Here is a 17,162-nt window from a genome sequence, read left to right as displayed (position 1 = left end):
CACATCGATCGGTGATTTCTAGCAATCACTTCCCCCCTCTTGATTTTAACTTGCTGTCATGGCTATGTTTAACAGAGGGTGCCCAAATTTTAAATTTTTTTAATAAAAATTTTAATTTTTAAATTGTTATGATATGTTGATATTAAAAATAAATTTTAAAAAATATTATTTTAATACATTTCTAACACTCTAATCGATTTAAATCCGTAACTCCTATTTTTCTTTTCTAACTTTTCTTATTTGCCTCTTCTTTGTTGAAACCATCATTGCACCCGCCGTAGACCCGCCTACCTCTCTCTCTTCTTATCGTAAAATAGTCACACTATAATTACGACACCACCCTTATCTCTCTCTTTACGTCATGAGATGATAGACTCTCTCTTCTCATCTGCAGATCTCTTATCGATTTTGGTCACTGCTAACATTTAGTGTCGCCACCACCATTTATTTTCAACTTTCAACATTTAAGGTATGTCGCACACTTAACTTTTATTAATTTTTAGTATTTGCACTAATTTTTTATCTTGATTATTTTAGGGTTTGGGTTTTTTAGGGTAATTTATGATTTTTATGAATTGGGTTTAAATTATATTAATTATCTATAAAATACATCAATTGAATTGATAATTTCTTTATTTATAAAGAAAAATGATGAATTAGAGTTTCGTTGAATAACTTTTGTTGAAATTATGTACCTTGATTAATTTGCGATATTGATAAACTAGGCTTGGGTTTTATTGTGTTGTTTAACATATTGTCTTGTGGTAATGGAATACTATGTTTTTATGGTAGTATTATTGTCAATATTGACAATTAATGGTACCACTTACAATTGAAAAAATAACGAGTTCCTAACCACTATATTAGATATGTCTCTTACTGAGAAATCTAGATTGTTATGTGATCGAATTGGATGGAATTTGTTTAAAATTAAAGTTTAAATTACTTAGAGGATGCAAATTTAGGTGTGTCCAACTCATTATATGTACCCATTTTTAGTGATGATAATGTGAGTTCAGTGTTTGAGTTAGCCATTGATAATGAATTACAAATTCTAGAGCTCTACTAAAATAGTATAACTAAAGGAAAATTTTCTAGTATAAAGTTCACTCGGGTGAAAAGTTACATTTAAAGGACCACATAAGCATCACAAGTAGCTGATTTCTCTAGTTTAGGTGGTAATGTAATAAACATGATGTCATCATAAAAAAATATGAATATGAAAGCTCGGTTGGATATGAAATCTTCTCCATATGATTATGAAGAATACGAACTAAGTGTTGATGAAGATGATCATCTTGTTGATAGAGTTAAGGACAATAGAGATGCTAAGTTAGTTGAGCCACTAAACTAATTCATGGGACTTCAAGCTTCTAAATTTTAGGATGTGAGTGGTATCGAGTCATAAGAGTGATAAGATGTATCAAGTGATAAGATGAAGATTAGACAAAATTTAAAGACAACTCTGAATGTATTACTATAGTTAAGCGGTGAAACATCAAAAATTTGTTGTAGTGGAAGATGAAATGTTCAACTAAAAATTATGTGCAGTTGCAATGCATTCAAGAACCAGTCTGTAGATTATATTTATGTGGAGGGTATAACTAAAGATCTTATTTATTTGAGATTTCAAAAGTGAGAGGGGCACATACATATCAAAATCCATTGTTTTTGTAAAGCCACCATCATATTGACACATGTCTCATTGTTGAGGTTATATTGATTGTCATAACCTATTTTTTACTCCTAATTTTTCTATGTGTTCTTAAAAATTTATATTTTCAATCTAATTTATTTTTTATTTTTTAATTTATTTTTTATCATGATAATTAAAAAAAAAAGAGAAAAGAAAAAAAATGGGAAGAGAGTTTAGGGAGTTAAATAAAAAAAAAAAGAAAGAACAAGGGATTAAGAGAAGTAGGGACTAAAAAATAATAGGGGAAGAATATGCAAAATTGAAAAATTATTGAAAGAGATCCTACATATTAAGATGAGAAAATATAATTAATTGGGAATCCAAGGTCAAGAAGGAAACAATATAATTGTCTAATATTATTTTTCCACTTTAGTTTTTGCTTTAGACAATATCATTTAAAGAACAAAAAAAAAACTAAGCAAACAAAGACAAAGAAATAAAAAAAAAATACAAGCTATTGAATTACCTAGAAAATCTAGCAACAACTTTCTAGCCTTCTATCTCCAGTCTTTGATGGAGGTAACTGACATTACTAAAACTAACAAAAAAGGAAGAAGTTGTCTACACTTATTTTTGTATTCAATTATGCTTGTTTATATTTATTGATTTGGTTGACATACTAGTGGCTATTTATGATGGTTAAGCTTGGTAACATAATTAATTTATAATGGGTTAATATAAATTGAATAATTAAAGAAAACAATTCAAAACTCAAGTCCTCGTTAATTATTATTTTCAATCTTCCCTCCCATAATAAAAGAAAAAGGTAAGGAGGTGGTTTTGTTGGTAATCATAGATCCTAAATCACTATGCTAGGAATTTTAACCTCTAATAAAAAATGTGTATTTATTTTAGAAAAAATATTACCATGTATGCATAATAGGTATTTTATCATAAAATTAAACAACAATCAGCTTCCTTTAGGTATGATATTATAGAATGATTGTCATCTTTTCTTAAACATAACCTCCTTTTATCCAAAAATATTTAAAAAACAGTTAGGTTTCTCATAACCATAAAAATAGGTGGCGACTCTTTTTCTTATTTTTACCTCCTCTCACCTAATCAAATTGTTAAGATGTCCCCCACCCCTCTCGCGACATTGACAATTGTGAAAAATAATAAAGTATGGGTGTTACAAATATTCAAACTACTATATCTAGGGATTATAAGCATCTTCTCTCATATTACAAGGCATAGGTAACTAAACATAAAATATTGAAGTGGTTGTTTTGTATGCACAAGCAATTCTTTCAGATAATGCCTAGAATTCTATATGCACTCAAAGAATCAAATCCAGGTATGGTTGATGGTAATAAAGCAATATTTAGAAGAGTATTTTAGGCATTTAGAGCTTCAATTGATGGTTTCAAAACTATAATCCTCTTATTAGTATTGAAAGCACTCATTTATATGGGAAGTACAAGGCAAAGTTGTTAATCGTGATTGCTTATTATGCAAATAATAAGGTTTTATTAGGTGTGTTTTGTTATGGTCAAAGAAGATACAAACAATAATTAAAGATGATTTTTATATTTGCTTCGTGGGTATATCACTAATGGTTGCATCGAATTGTGTATTATATTTGATAATGTATTGAAAGGTATTTGTGATCTGCTCATAATGGCTATAATGCAAACGACTTTTTTTAACTCAGATAAATATTTTATTAAGTGAAAAGTATACTGAAGAATTCTTAAGTTATGAGGTATTATGGCCTCCAACTGTCCTTACTTACTATGTGCTGATACGGCAAGATCAAGAACACATATCTATATTGATAGTTATGTAAAGCATGTATAAAAGAGAAGACACAAATAGTTGGTTGTTTATTATTATTTTAAATTTTTCAGTGAAAAATTTCCTTTGTTAGTATTAATTATTTTTAAATGTTAACATAAAACAACCAATATAAATACATCTATCTCTGGTTATGAAAGCATCTTCATATCGATTATCTAGAGAATTTGGGGAACAATAACCTCGACGATGTAATAGGAAGGCAACTCTCTATAGAAGCTTAAAAATAATAAAATTTAATAAACCTTGAATAACTTGTGATATTTATAAATTACATGATGTACTAATTTTGTGGCTTTTCATGTCAGATTGTGTGGGCTAGACATTCTATTTTAAATAATTCCCATGTCTAACCTTTTTACTAGGACGAGTTGGATGCACAATAATCTTATGAGGTATGGGTAACAAAATTATTTTTATATATTTTTATAATATTATTTTTTATTGTTGGTTTTTTTTCTAATATATATCTTTCATGTCTCGATACATTATATGAGTGCTTCATACTAAGGATTTGATATTAGCAGATTCATTGATATGCCGGGAGGGAAATGATTTATAGCTAGCACAAGTCTCATTGCACTACTTTGATATCGTTCAACATTTTGGATTGTCTTATTACATTCCTAATTATATTGATACTAGTAACAAGTTTTATAATATCAATCATCATGGTAAGTGAGAAGGGAAATTGGCTAGTGATTCATGCAGCTTACCTAAATATTTGACATATCAAGAATGATTATGGAGCTACATCCAATAATTGATCTAGATTGCTATATGAGATGGTATTTGCCCATATCATGATGGTTTATTACACCTATTTGGTCATATTTTCTAAGGCCTCCATATAATCCAATACATTCTGAGTAACGTTATCCAAGACAAAATCAATTAGTATGCAATAGTTTTTTTATTTAACATTTATTAAATATCATGTTCATAATACTGTATATGATGAGTGTTATTTTTTATGTATATATTAGATGCATTATTTAATATAGAGGCGTGAAGAGCAATAACCACACTTCGAGAAGGAGTCAATGAGATGGGACGTGTCCTTGCCAACAATACACTTAATTTGTGTTGTGGTAGATTTAAAGAAGTTGGGGAGATTGAGCGTCTCAAAGTTGCATCGGTAGATGATGAAATCGTTTTTTGTGAACAAGGATATGTAGTTAGGGAGGTAGGTTCGTCCACGGGAGATCTAGGCTTATTTATGAGCGTTCCAAACCTGTTTATAAGCTGGATTGATTTTAGTGGTGACCCCTCCATAAGTGCTATAGACTTATCCACAAATTGTGTGAGTTGGGGTGGTGCATGTCCATCCACAAGCTAGGGCAATTTTAAATGTAGTTAAATTATATATTTTAATGTTATAAGAATTATGAATTTAAATTAAATTTAATAAAATATCAGGTGAGTTAATTGTATTTAATTATGAATTGTGATAACTTCTAAATTGAGAAGTGTGTTTGTTTTTTAATTGTGTTGAGTGTTTAAATGTGAATTGTTGTTTTAATTTTTATAACAGTGAGTTGAGTTGAGAAGCTGGAAATTAAAACAACCCAACCCATATTTTTTACATGTCAATATGCATATGATTCACAAGTCAAAGATGTTACATGTGATTTCCTAAATATTTTCTAGATAGAGCTATTCTGCGTTTTTTATTTTGTGAATTTGAAAAAAAAAAAATTCCCTCGTGCTTCATTACGGGGCCAAGTTCAAACTTCGTCACGAGGCTCGATCGAAACCTCGTCCTTCAAGCATGGGGCCCGGCCTCTACCACTAATGCAAAGTATGGCTGTGATCATGAATATCACTTCGTTTCTTTTGATGATCGATAGTATCAACTTAGATAACTGTTGCTAGTCATATGATGAAGATCTTATTGCAAACCAAATTCAAGGAACAAAGAACTTACTGCTGAGACCTCAACTGAGTGAAATAATTAGTAATTTAATTTGTTCATAAAAAGATCCTCTTAATTGGACCTGCAGACAAATCTAAAGAATAAGCGATCGTTCACTGCTCTCATTTATAATCGATGCACTTTATTGATTTTGCTACGTTCATCTATGTACACACACCATATATATGTATATCACGATGATCACATTAGCTGTTGTTGTAAGAACCAGATATTCTCTTCGTTCCACAGGCTCTGATCCAATGAGTCACCACCGCCTATGAAACCATATCTTTCCTGCTCCATGCCTTGCATATCCACTCCATCCTGGCACCAACCCCAGGAACCAGAATCATTTTCCGGGCATAAACCAGACCCGTTTTGCATACCATCTGAATAGTACTGACCACAGGGTGGATTTTGATAATCAGTCAGGTCCGACCAGGGAGAAACCTGGGCATCCAAAGAGTCTGACAAAGTACTACTGACCGATATGTCGGGCATGAAATTCGGGTCTATCAAATCCGAACCGGATTCACTTGCAGCACCTGGGATATCAATCTGGCTGGAATAGTAGGCGGGAGGGCTGATGGTGGGTTGATCCATGGGAGATTCAGATTCTGCTCCTATTTTTTGAATTAGTTGGGGAATCCAAACGTAACGCATGGTATCTCGAAATTGTTTGCTATTAACATCGCATTTGAGCTGTTTTGCCTGCTTCTGAACTCTGGTCCTCCAGTAGTTTTTTATCTCATTGTCTGTTCTGCCTGGTAACATCTGCGCTATTTTCGACCACCTAAATTATTTCAAGCAGAATCCAATATTGATTAGAGAAAGCTTCATAGCAGAACAAATTGTGTAATTATATCACAAAAAGTACCCTAATATACATACCTATTGCCCCAGCGAGAATGGAGTTGAAGAATCAGGAGCTGTTCTTGAAGAGTTATATTTCCACGTCTAACATTTGGGCGCAAGTAGTTTAACCATCTTAATCTGCAGCTTTTACCGGTCCGCTTCAGTCCTGCATATGTATAGTTATATACTCTAATCAATCAGCAGTAAAATCAATGAAGAACTGATAAAAATCTTTATTCCCACGAAAATTATAATGCTTAGAAAAAACAAGTTGTATGTTTCATATGTGATATTAACCTGCACAGCGAGCGGCAGAATTCCAGTGACCTTCACCGTGGATGGTGATGTAATGAGCGAGTAAGGAGTCTTCTTCGATAGTCCAAGGCCCCTTCCTTATGCCCATACCCTGATCTTCACTTTCAGTTCCTGCATAACCATGCTTTCTTGCTTGAGCATCCATTTCCTTCTCTAATATAAAGAATTTAGCGAGAGAGGCACAATTGGAGTTTGAGTTCTGGGTTCGTATGCAAGAGAGGGAGGGGAGAGAGGATAGATTAGTCTCGAAGGGCAACTGACAGACAAGGAGGGAGTATTATATATATATATATATATATAGAATGCGGTCAAGAGGGGAATAAACTTAGAGCTAATTTAGTCTTAGATAGCAACGCGTAATAGGCTAATTACACTGCATAGAAGAAATTTATTATTGTATAAATTATAAAGTTTTTCTGAGTATTATTATATTTGGAGTTTGACCCTTTTGTCTTTTCAACATTTCTAAGACATCCACACCACGCGAGTTGAAAGATATCATGAAGACCATGGTCCAAGGATGATCTGTTTTGTGAGTGAAGCTTTTCTAGGATGTCAAGATCATCGTCGTCGTCCTTTATTTATTTATTTATTTATTTCTTCTTCTTTCTTCAAGGTGCTTGAATGTCTTGGAATGTTTTGCAACATGTGACAGACCATGGTTTCAACGAGGATTATATATTTGGGTGACCGACCACTACCAAGCTACTTAGCCTCTGGTGCTTTAAAACAGTACTCCTCTTTTCTCTCTTTTTTTTTTTTATATTTCTTTTATTCCCCTGATCAAGCTGTGGACTCCATGAACAAACGGGATTGGCTCAAAAAATTGAGAAAGAAAAGTTTAGAAGCAGGTGAAACAAAGGGTTCCAGATGTTTACAGGGAAATGATCAGTTAATTATAACTATAGTAGATACAGTTAATCAAAGATTAATTGATTAATCAATCTTTATATTTTTAACGATCTTTAATTAATGAAAGGGTTCCTAATGTTAACAAGGATTAAGCTATTGGATAATAATCTTAAATCCAACTATCCATATTTGTTTTTTTTTTTTAATTATCATATTAACTAATATTCTAAAAAACATAAGAAAATACTATAACTTTCCCCACGCCACATATTTTTTTTTCACATTTGTTTTTGTTTTTTTTGGGTTTCACATGTTTTTTTTTCCATTGTCTTCTTCTTTTCTTTTTTTGTGTGTTTTTTTTAAATTATCTTTGTTGATTTTTTTTTATTATTGAACTGGTTGAAAATTTAGTTCTGTAATTTTTTTCTTTAAAATATTATGGATTACTATAATGTTTCCCTACATGACTTTTTTTAGCTTTATAGTTTTTTCTTTAAAATACTGTGGATTGCTACAGTGTTTCCCCGCATGATTTTTTTATTATGATTTTTTTCAAAATTGCTTTATCGATTTTATTATTTTTAATATTGAGTTAATTGAAAATTACAATTGTAGATTTCTTCATAAAACACTATAGATTACTACCGTTTTTCCCTGCATGGTTTTTTTTTCCTTTTTATTTTTTTTGTTATGATTTTTTTCAAAATTTTCTTTGTTCATTTTATTTTTTAAATATTAATTTTATTAAAAATTTAGCTTTATAGTTTTTTCATTGAAAATATTGTGGATTACAATAGTTTTTTTTCATATATATTTTTTTATTTTTTCTACAAACTCACGACAATATATAAGCATGCTACAAGTCCGCAGTATCACACGGAGATGGCATCTAGTATGCTTAATATTTAAAATTACTTTTTTGAAAAAACATCTTAAATCAAAGCTCGTGCAAAGCTTTAAATTTTCACCCACGTTAATTTCCTCCAAGTCACATTTGAAAGGATGCTAATCACGTCATCGACATGGGTTTTTTTTTAATATATGAGAAATTAAATCTAGTTAGTCAAATAAATATATCACAATATCCTTCCATGGGTTGGATTTTCTAATTCAGACCATTTTGAGAAGAAATTAATTCAATTTGTCTGGTCATATTTTCTTATGACTTGTTTATATAAATTTAATTACTATCAATTTATATATATATATATATATATATATATATATATATATATATTTTACATTTTTCAATATTCAAATTCAACATGATTAATTAGAACAAAATAATTTTTTTAAACGAACGAGAAGAAGAAGAATTGCTACATTGTTAAAAATATTTTTTCATATACTTTTAATAAATCAGGTTGGATTTGAGTTTTTTACATGAGTAATTTCATTAATTTATATAAAAATATGTTAAAGAATGATTCTATATTTAAAAATAACTTCGAAGCAATTAAATTTATTAAAGGATTTAATACCCTCGAATAGAATGCATAAACTATCATTGTTTATAGTCACTTTCTTTTTCTTTTAGTCCCTAAATTTTCTTTGCATTTTAGTTATTGAACTTTCTCTTTTTTTTTAATTTCATCCTTGTAAGTTATATTGATATGGTTTTATGCATTGATATTTGTTTTTATTTACATGTTCTTACTTATTCGATGTGTCATATAATATTTCAATGGTAAATTAAAATTTGAATTGATATAATAAAATTTTAAATTATAATTAGAAAATTTAAAAAACAAGGATCATAATTAATATAAAAAATAAAGATACTTTCTAAAAGTCCTTCAAGTTTCATATTACACATACTTTATCCCTGTTGTTTAAGGTTTTTATATTCGATTCGAAACTTTATTCATATCACGTTTCAGTCTCTAAATATTAAGCGAAGAAAGATAAAATCACTAGAAAAAGAAAATGAAGTGTATGATTGGCTACATTTAACTATAAGAAAGATAAAACTTGGTATCTATGAGTTTGTATTAAAGAAGTGAGTTCAATAGAGATGGTTTTGCCCTTTAAATATTCTGAAAAAATAGATTGAAATTCGTGGATTTTGTTTTGATTTGATTTAATTTTGAGTTTTTAAACTAATAAATAATTGCTTTAAGGTTGAAAATATCTTTCCTGGTGTTTTTAAGATGCATTTAGATGAAAACAAGTTAGAAAATGAATTTTTAAAATCCAAGAACTCAAACAATGATTTTTTGGTCACAAAAGGTGATTCGAGAATGCTCTAATGGATAATACATTATCTGCTAAAGAGAACAAAGTACTGTCCATTTTAAAAAAAAATCTATATTTCAATTTATTTTCATTCAAAAACACTTAATAAACATCACAAAAACCTTCCTATATTACATACCAACCTTAAAACACCCCAAAATCATCCAAAAAACTAAAACCAATCAATTTGAAAAAAAACAAAAAAAAAAACTCGATCTTCTTTTCAAGCATTCTTGTAGGGAACTCACCATCATTAAACTCCCCTCATCGAATAGAACTCATTGACAATAAGCTTTGTTTGGTTACCAAAATCATGACAACCGATCATTTTATCTCTCTTTCATCGTTTTCTAGCGACTCTTTCATTTCTCTCAAGTCTAAGGACTGGAAAATGAATCATATAAACTTTTAAACCAAAATAGAAATTATTTAGAATTTGGAGTGAGTCAAGTATTTTCTCTATTTTTTATTTTTTATTTTTTATTTGAATTTTTCCATAATTCCAATCCTAATTCTATCTAATTAGGTTATACAATGATTTAATTGCAAGAAAAAAAAGTTCTAAAAACAATTAAGGTTATTTTGTTCATATGAATAGTGAAATATCTAGAAAAAACCCTAAATCATTTAGTATATATGTTAATTATCAAATGTAGTCTCATCATGAATTTTTTTTGGATTAAATTTAATTCTTTGAATTACTCCTTAGAGGAATAGTAGTTAATAGAAGGATGAAACATAGTCATTAAACCCGGACCGACCCAGCAAGTCAATTATTAAACCTGGACTGACCGGGCCGATAGACCTAGTGGCTGGATCGGTCAGGATAAGGCATAAGATCTGAATGAGCAAAAACCCGGCAAAATCTAGTTGACCCACAGGGTTGACCCGTGACCCGGGCGACCCGACAAAACTTGGTTGAGACCTTTTTTTTTCAAATGTGTTTTTTCTTCTAGCCATAGACCCTTTATATATATATATATATATATATATATATATATATATATATATATATATATATATATATATATATATATATATATTGGTTATTAATTCTTTTCAAAATTCACTATATAAATACTAGAAGAATGTTTTATTTTTTCAATGTAGGATTTGAAGCCCTATAGTATATATACTTTATGTTCACAATAAAAAAGTTATGATTTTTCAATATGAGATAAAAAAAAATATTTTTTGTTTAATTACTTCAATTTAAAAGGATAACATACTAACGTAGTATCTTTTCAATGTGAGATAAAAAATCTTTTGAAATAATCTTTTAAACTTTATTATTTATAACACATATAGCTTATATTCATATAAATTGTTTCTTAATTTTTTCATATGAAGTACTAAAATTTTAAATATTTTTTAAAAATTTTCTGAGTTGATTCGGGTTGACCCGGGTCAACCCTTGTAACCTAGGACTCGACTCCTTGGCCGGGTTAACCTCAGATCGGGTCTAATAACTATGGGATGAAAAGCCAACAATGCGAGAACAAATTCTCTTCTTTTGACACGTATCTCAAGTCTCACCTTTTCTCCTTCAAAACCATTACTTTCTACAAACAAAATCCCACCAGCAATACACGCACACGAAAATGGATAAACACAAAACCTGTAATTATTATTTTTATAATAGCCCACACTATCAATGATAATAGTCGATCGAATTAATTCGATTTGATAATTTGATCAATCGATCACTTTTATATTTTTATAATATCTCTTACTAGTAAATCAATTGATCGATCAATTTGATCGACCGATTGAGACAATAATGATTTTGACTGTTCAATTAAATCAAATGGTTGACTGAATTAATTGGTAAATCCAATCGGTCAACCAATTTGAACATAATTTGATATTTTTTGATATTTATCTTTTATTCATTTATTAACTTATAGTGTAGCACTTACGTTCTTGACTTCACAACTTCTCTACCAAATCATTTTGTAAGATTTTTTCTTTTACCTTGAATTATACCATGTTATTCATATTGACCCTTTGTTTAAATTTAATTTCTAATTACTTAATCCAATCATTCTGGATCAAATTTTACAATTTAACACTAATAACATATTTAAGAATCTCTAATTTTATAACATATTTATCACCTAGTAATTCAATAATAATTTATTTTTAGGTAAAAGAATTATAATTTAAATCTCATGCATTTGTAATTGTAAATGAAAAGAAGGACTGATTTAAGAATCTCTAAAGTTATAGTTTAATAAATTTAGTTGATACATGCATCCTATTATTAAAATTTACTTATATACCAAAGTAACATACTTAAATTTACAAAAGAATTTTATATTTTCTTTAATTACAACTTTAATATCTAGTAACAAAATTACAAAAGTGATCTACTGCACATCACGAACTTGTGAAGATCCCGTAAATAATTTAGTTTATAACAATTAACAATAATTACAATATGATATAACAAGATAAGAAAGTGTGCTACTTAATTTATACATAGTCAACCAATTATTAAACCATTATTTTTTATTTCTTTGCAAAATCAATTCATATTCTGGTTGTCAACTAAATTGACACCTTTAGTACTACACCGAGTACTAGTTAATTTTATTTTTCCGGTCATCTAGCAAATTGATGTCTTTAGTACTACACCGAGTAAAAGTTAGTTATATATTCTTGGTCATCAATCAAATTGATGCATATAGTACTACACCGAGTACTAGTCAATTTCATATTTCATTCCATATTCATCTCACTTCTCATGTAACCGAATACTTCTAATTTTATTTTTACAAAAACTAAAATGAATTATCATTAATAATTCTAACATATTTATAATAAGGAGTCAGTCTCTTACCTACTACTAGTGAAGGTCCTACCTCTCTGACCTAGGATCTTGCTCCAGCAACCTTTTATGTACCAACAAGTATACACATCACTTCATATTTAGTAATTCAATGTAAGTTCACCTTACAACTTAATCTTCAATAACAGTTTAGCTCCTAATGAAAATTTCATTATCAAAACCTCCATCTTTTACATCTTATAACATCATTAAACACAACACCCTAATAAATCAATTTGTCCATTTTACATCCTACTAGAAATAATGAAAAAGAAAGCATATTCATTTTCTTTATCATATCTCCATCGAACCATTATTCAACATAACTCAAAATTTAATAATTCCTGCAAAGTTTCAATAGTCGTAATTTAATGTATAAACAACATTTTCATTACCTTTAAAACACAAGATTTTCATTTCTTTTCAATCCATTCTCCACATCAGAACACATGCTATAATAAGTATAAATAAATAACATTTATTTATTAGTTTAGTTTCCTCAACTCTTCCCTTTTATGCGAGCACTAACCTCTTTTAATAACACTAGAATTTTCCACTTCATTTGTGTATATTCTAAGTTATTTTCATTTATTTATATCCCTATTACATCAAATAAAAATGAATTTCTCATTTCCCACACATTTCACTATTAACCCTAACTTAAAACTTATAAATTAGGCATAAATTCCTAATCGAATTCTTTTATGCATGCATATTTAAGTCTAGTGCCCCTAACCTGGTTATAAAATGATCTTTGAATCATAACTAGTAGCATTTTTCTTACACTTTTCTCTTTATCATCTCCTATGCCAAAATTGACTTTATATGAAAGATAAGTTTTTCCTCTTTAATTATTTATTTTTTCAGTTGAATTGATATATACTCAACCATTTTCATATTATTAACCATTATGTCATCACTATTTAACATTTTAACTAACAAATTTTTGAAATTCAGCATCTACACAACACTAACATATTCATCCCTTCACATATTTCATAATCATTTAAATTAACCAAACATTTTAATTGAGTCTCTCACCTTAATTGAATGCTAATCCAAGTGGAAAATGCAAGAGCAAATTACCAAGTTGACGATTCTTACTTATTCTCTAAAATCAATAATTTTAATTAATTGGTTTTTTTAATTCATGAAATATCAATTTAAATCCTTCTTTTTTATTTCCAATCAGATGAAAACCCCGGGGTTTACATGTATAAACCAGCATAAGACCATTGGTGAGTTAATTAATTATTATTTAATAAACTAAGTTATATTGAGAAAGAGGAGCAAAAAAAAAGGGTTAGAAAGCATGGTCGATCGAATAGAATATTAGTAACCCAACAACAGATGAGGAAGAAAGTTCCCCAAGATAGATAATTGGGTGCGTAGGATTACGGTAGGAATAGATCCAAAGGACTTCCTAGAGTTGTAGTGGTAGTTTTCGTGATTTTGCTACTCCCTTTTTATCCGTCAAAAGGAAAATCAGCTTGCCCAAGACGTTCCACACTCATCTCATGCTTTGATTGGTTTTCCAAAGATTACGTAACGTGCAAGTAAATTTGGAGGAAGATACCTTAAAAACTTCTTCTTCAATCAATTTTTTTGTTTTCTTTAATTACATTTCCTGTTTTTGTGTTTGTATATACGATTGAAACATCATGATAGTCATGCATCCATGCATCGTGGCATCGCACGTTCAATCGAGGCAAAACATCAATTCCAAGTTTTCCTTTCATCTTAGGTTCTAAACCTGTGCTGCTCGTCCGAGGAGTCTATCTCTGTCTCACTAATCTTCTCCTGTTCTAGCCTTTCTACTTTGTTAGCCTGAAGAACCACCATAAAAACAATGAAGGTTATATTGTTTTGGATACTTGGGAGATACAGGAATCCGGTAATTTTGACCATATCTTTGAACGTCCAAGAACTTATACATAGAATATATCTCTCGTGCAAAAGAGCTGCTTTTCTACACCATTAGTCTTACAAGCATGTGGGAAAGAGATAGATGCATGCTTATCAAAGAGATCATTTCTCAACAAAAATTAAAAAGAGATCAATGCATGCATGCCCAAATATTCAAAATTAATATTCTCATTCTGTGTTTCCTTTATGAATTTGCTGACCAATATTCACGATCGATCTGTAAAATCCAAGCTATGCACAGTCGCAAACCATGCTTGTATCACGCCCATGTAGCCACCAACTAGTATAAAATAATACAGTATCTGACCACACTATGCTATGGTCGGATAAATCTTTTCTTAAACCTAATAAAGAAATACTCAGGTAGTAGATAACTATTTATTATTATTACTAAAGACAGTACAACAATTAACAACTATTTAATATGCTATGGTCGGATAAATCTTTCCTTAAACCTAATAAAAAAATACTCGGTTTGTAGATAAATATTTATTATTATTACTAAAGACAGCACAGCAATTAACAATTATTTAATATTATTATTAAAGGCGGTACAACAATGAACTTTTAAATTTTAGATTTGAATTTTATTTTAGTTTGAGTTTAAAATTAAATTATAAAAATTATTTTAATATAAACCAATTAATTTAAAAAAATGAAAAGAAAAGAAAGCACCTACTTCATGTTGATAACATCATGTAAGCATGTGCATTACACCTCAAAATTTGTAGTTTTTTAGGGGGAGGACTCCATGTACAGTAGAAATTAATTATGCCCGCTCGAAACATTTTAATCTACTCCAGTCTTTTAGCATATGAAATCTTTTATTATTATTTTTTTAACAGCTTTAGGGTAAGAATCTAAGCGATCGAGTCAAAGCCCAAATCCGTTATATTTATTTAAGGTGTTGAGGGTGATTTTCTATTTTTTTTCTTTTTTTAAAAGAGATCAATTAACTCAAATTTAATCTCTATACAAATATGTTACAATAATATTCTATACCTTATGTTCAGGATGCTCAAATTTTCAGAAGCCGATAATACTGTGGTCACACTCGAAATGAATTAATGTTGAGTTTGTGATGAAGTCATAGTGAATGGACTTAGATACCCGAATAGACTGAAGAAGTTAATTATTGGGGTATTGAATATAAGAAATTTGAGAATTAAGCTATTGGATTAAGTTTAAAAAAATGATTTTACATTAATTCTTTCAAATTAATGTTGTGTTCAAATCTAGCAAGAGAGTGTCATTGTCAAATTCATGGCATGGCATGGCTTGGGGGTTGCAATGGGACAATGGTGGGGGGAGCAGCAATGCATGAACGAATGCATTAAGCGATTGGAGAGAGTGAGGATGTGTGTCCCAGGAGGGAGCCGCGGACCCAGGTATGGTTTGACTGTGTTTGGCCTCTTTCCTTGTTGGAGTTCGGAAGGACATGTCGACTCCTGATAAAATCACATATAGGGAGATTGAAGATTACAAAACGAGAGATGATCTTTAACAATAGGGAAATCTTTGCTAAAACGTCCGAAAATGCTTCATTTCTTGCAAATGTTGGACACTTGGCGTTCTGTTCAGGAACAGCAACATAGAGTAAGTATTATCATACTCAACTCGATTCAGTGGATCAATATGATAATCTACTAACCTGACTCTAATCTCATTCTAGATTTCAAAGTAAATTAAATAAAAATTAATCTGTAATGACTTAATCAACTTAATGATTGTACTCGCAACTCAATCAACCTTGTTAAAACTATATTTGACTTTTTAAGGAAAAAAACAATTTTAAAAAAAAAACCATCAATTTAACATCTTTCTTGTAAGAAAAAATATTGAAACGATAATGTTTTGGATTGACTTGTATAAAATCAAGTTAGCCCGCTCAACTTGTAATCTAAATCATGAGCTTAACTGAGTTTAATAACTTAGTTTTGTTTTAAATTTATTTTTTTATTTTTTTTATATGGTAATAAAAACAGATATTTATGAGAAAGACAATGAATACAATTATAGAAGAAAAAATTATTTTTTTCATTGAAATTATATTTTCTGATTCTTTTTTTTTTAACAACAAAACAATTTTTTATTAACGTATAGTTCATTGAATAAAAAAAACAACAATAAAAAAAAAGTCAAGAAAAGTATAACAATTTGAACTACAAAGAAAAAGGTGTGTCTTTTACTAAAAAAAAACCTAATTTTTTTGTTCATGAATTTCTTTTTTATTTTCATATAAACATGTTATTTTTTATGAGAAGTTGTAACTAAAAAATATGAGAATAATAAATTTAAGAAAACTATATAAAACATCTATAATGAAAAATTAAGAAAATAAATATTTCATTCTCAATCAATATTAATAAGTAAATTATTTAAAAAAATGCATATCAAGCTAAAACATGAATATCCACAAAACAAACAACAATATCAAAAAAGCCTTAATATTCTTAAATACAATGATATAATTTTTTTATTAAAATAAAACTTTGTTAAAAATTTCAATCATTTGAAATAAGTAGAAAAATGTATATCTTCATTCTACACTCCATATCTTTATTAATGCATCTCTTTATTATTTTAACAAATGCACATTTTTTAATTGTAAGCATTGTATTTTATATAAAAATCCATCAAGAGATTTCAAAGAAAGTTTTAATTAAAATAATATATAAATACTTTGTATGTAATTGAAGATAAAAAAAAATTAATTAATGTGACAAAATCATGTCAAA

General features: G+C 29.1%; 1 protein-coding gene across 1 annotated transcript; it reads right to left on the bottom strand.

Moving 5' to 3' along the window:
• Window positions 1-5,438: 5,438 nt before the first annotated feature.
• On the bottom strand, window positions 5,439-6,824 carry LOC133690588 (transcription factor MYB108-like). The gene is made up of 3 exons (XM_062110812.1): window positions 6,564-6,824; window positions 6,303-6,432; window positions 5,439-6,204 (listed from the first exon to the last, which is right to left on the bottom strand). Exons 1-3 carry the CDS (start codon window positions 6,724-6,726, stop codon window positions 5,613-5,615), a joined length of 885 nt encoding a protein of 294 aa, XP_061966796.1. The 5' UTR covers window positions 6,727-6,824; the 3' UTR covers window positions 5,439-5,612.
• Window positions 6,825-17,162: the final 10,338 nt, after the last annotated feature.

The sequence above is a fragment of the Populus nigra genome, chromosome 4 (assembly GCF_951802175.1).
Source record: "Populus nigra chromosome 4, ddPopNigr1.1, whole genome shotgun sequence".
Taxonomy (NCBI): domain Eukaryota; kingdom Viridiplantae; phylum Streptophyta; class Magnoliopsida; order Malpighiales; family Salicaceae; genus Populus; species Populus nigra.
The sequence above is the reverse complement of the archived record's forward strand: the minus strand, read 5'-3'. Positions and strand labels throughout refer to the sequence as shown.

Excerpts from the sequence above, each read along its gene's own strand:
- LOC133690588 (XM_062110812.1), bottom strand. The coding sequence starts at position 6,726 with ATGGATGCTCAAGCAAGAAAGCATGGTTATGCAGGAACTGAAAGTGAA. Across the intron at positions 6,433-6,563 it reads TTCTGCCGCTCGCTGTGCAG|GACTGAAGCGGACCGGTAAA; the intron begins GTTAATATCACA and ends ATACATATGCAG. Across the intron at positions 6,205-6,302 it reads CATTCTCGCTGGGGCAATAG|GTGGTCGAAAATAGCGCAGA; the intron begins GTATGTATATTA and ends GAAATAATTTAG.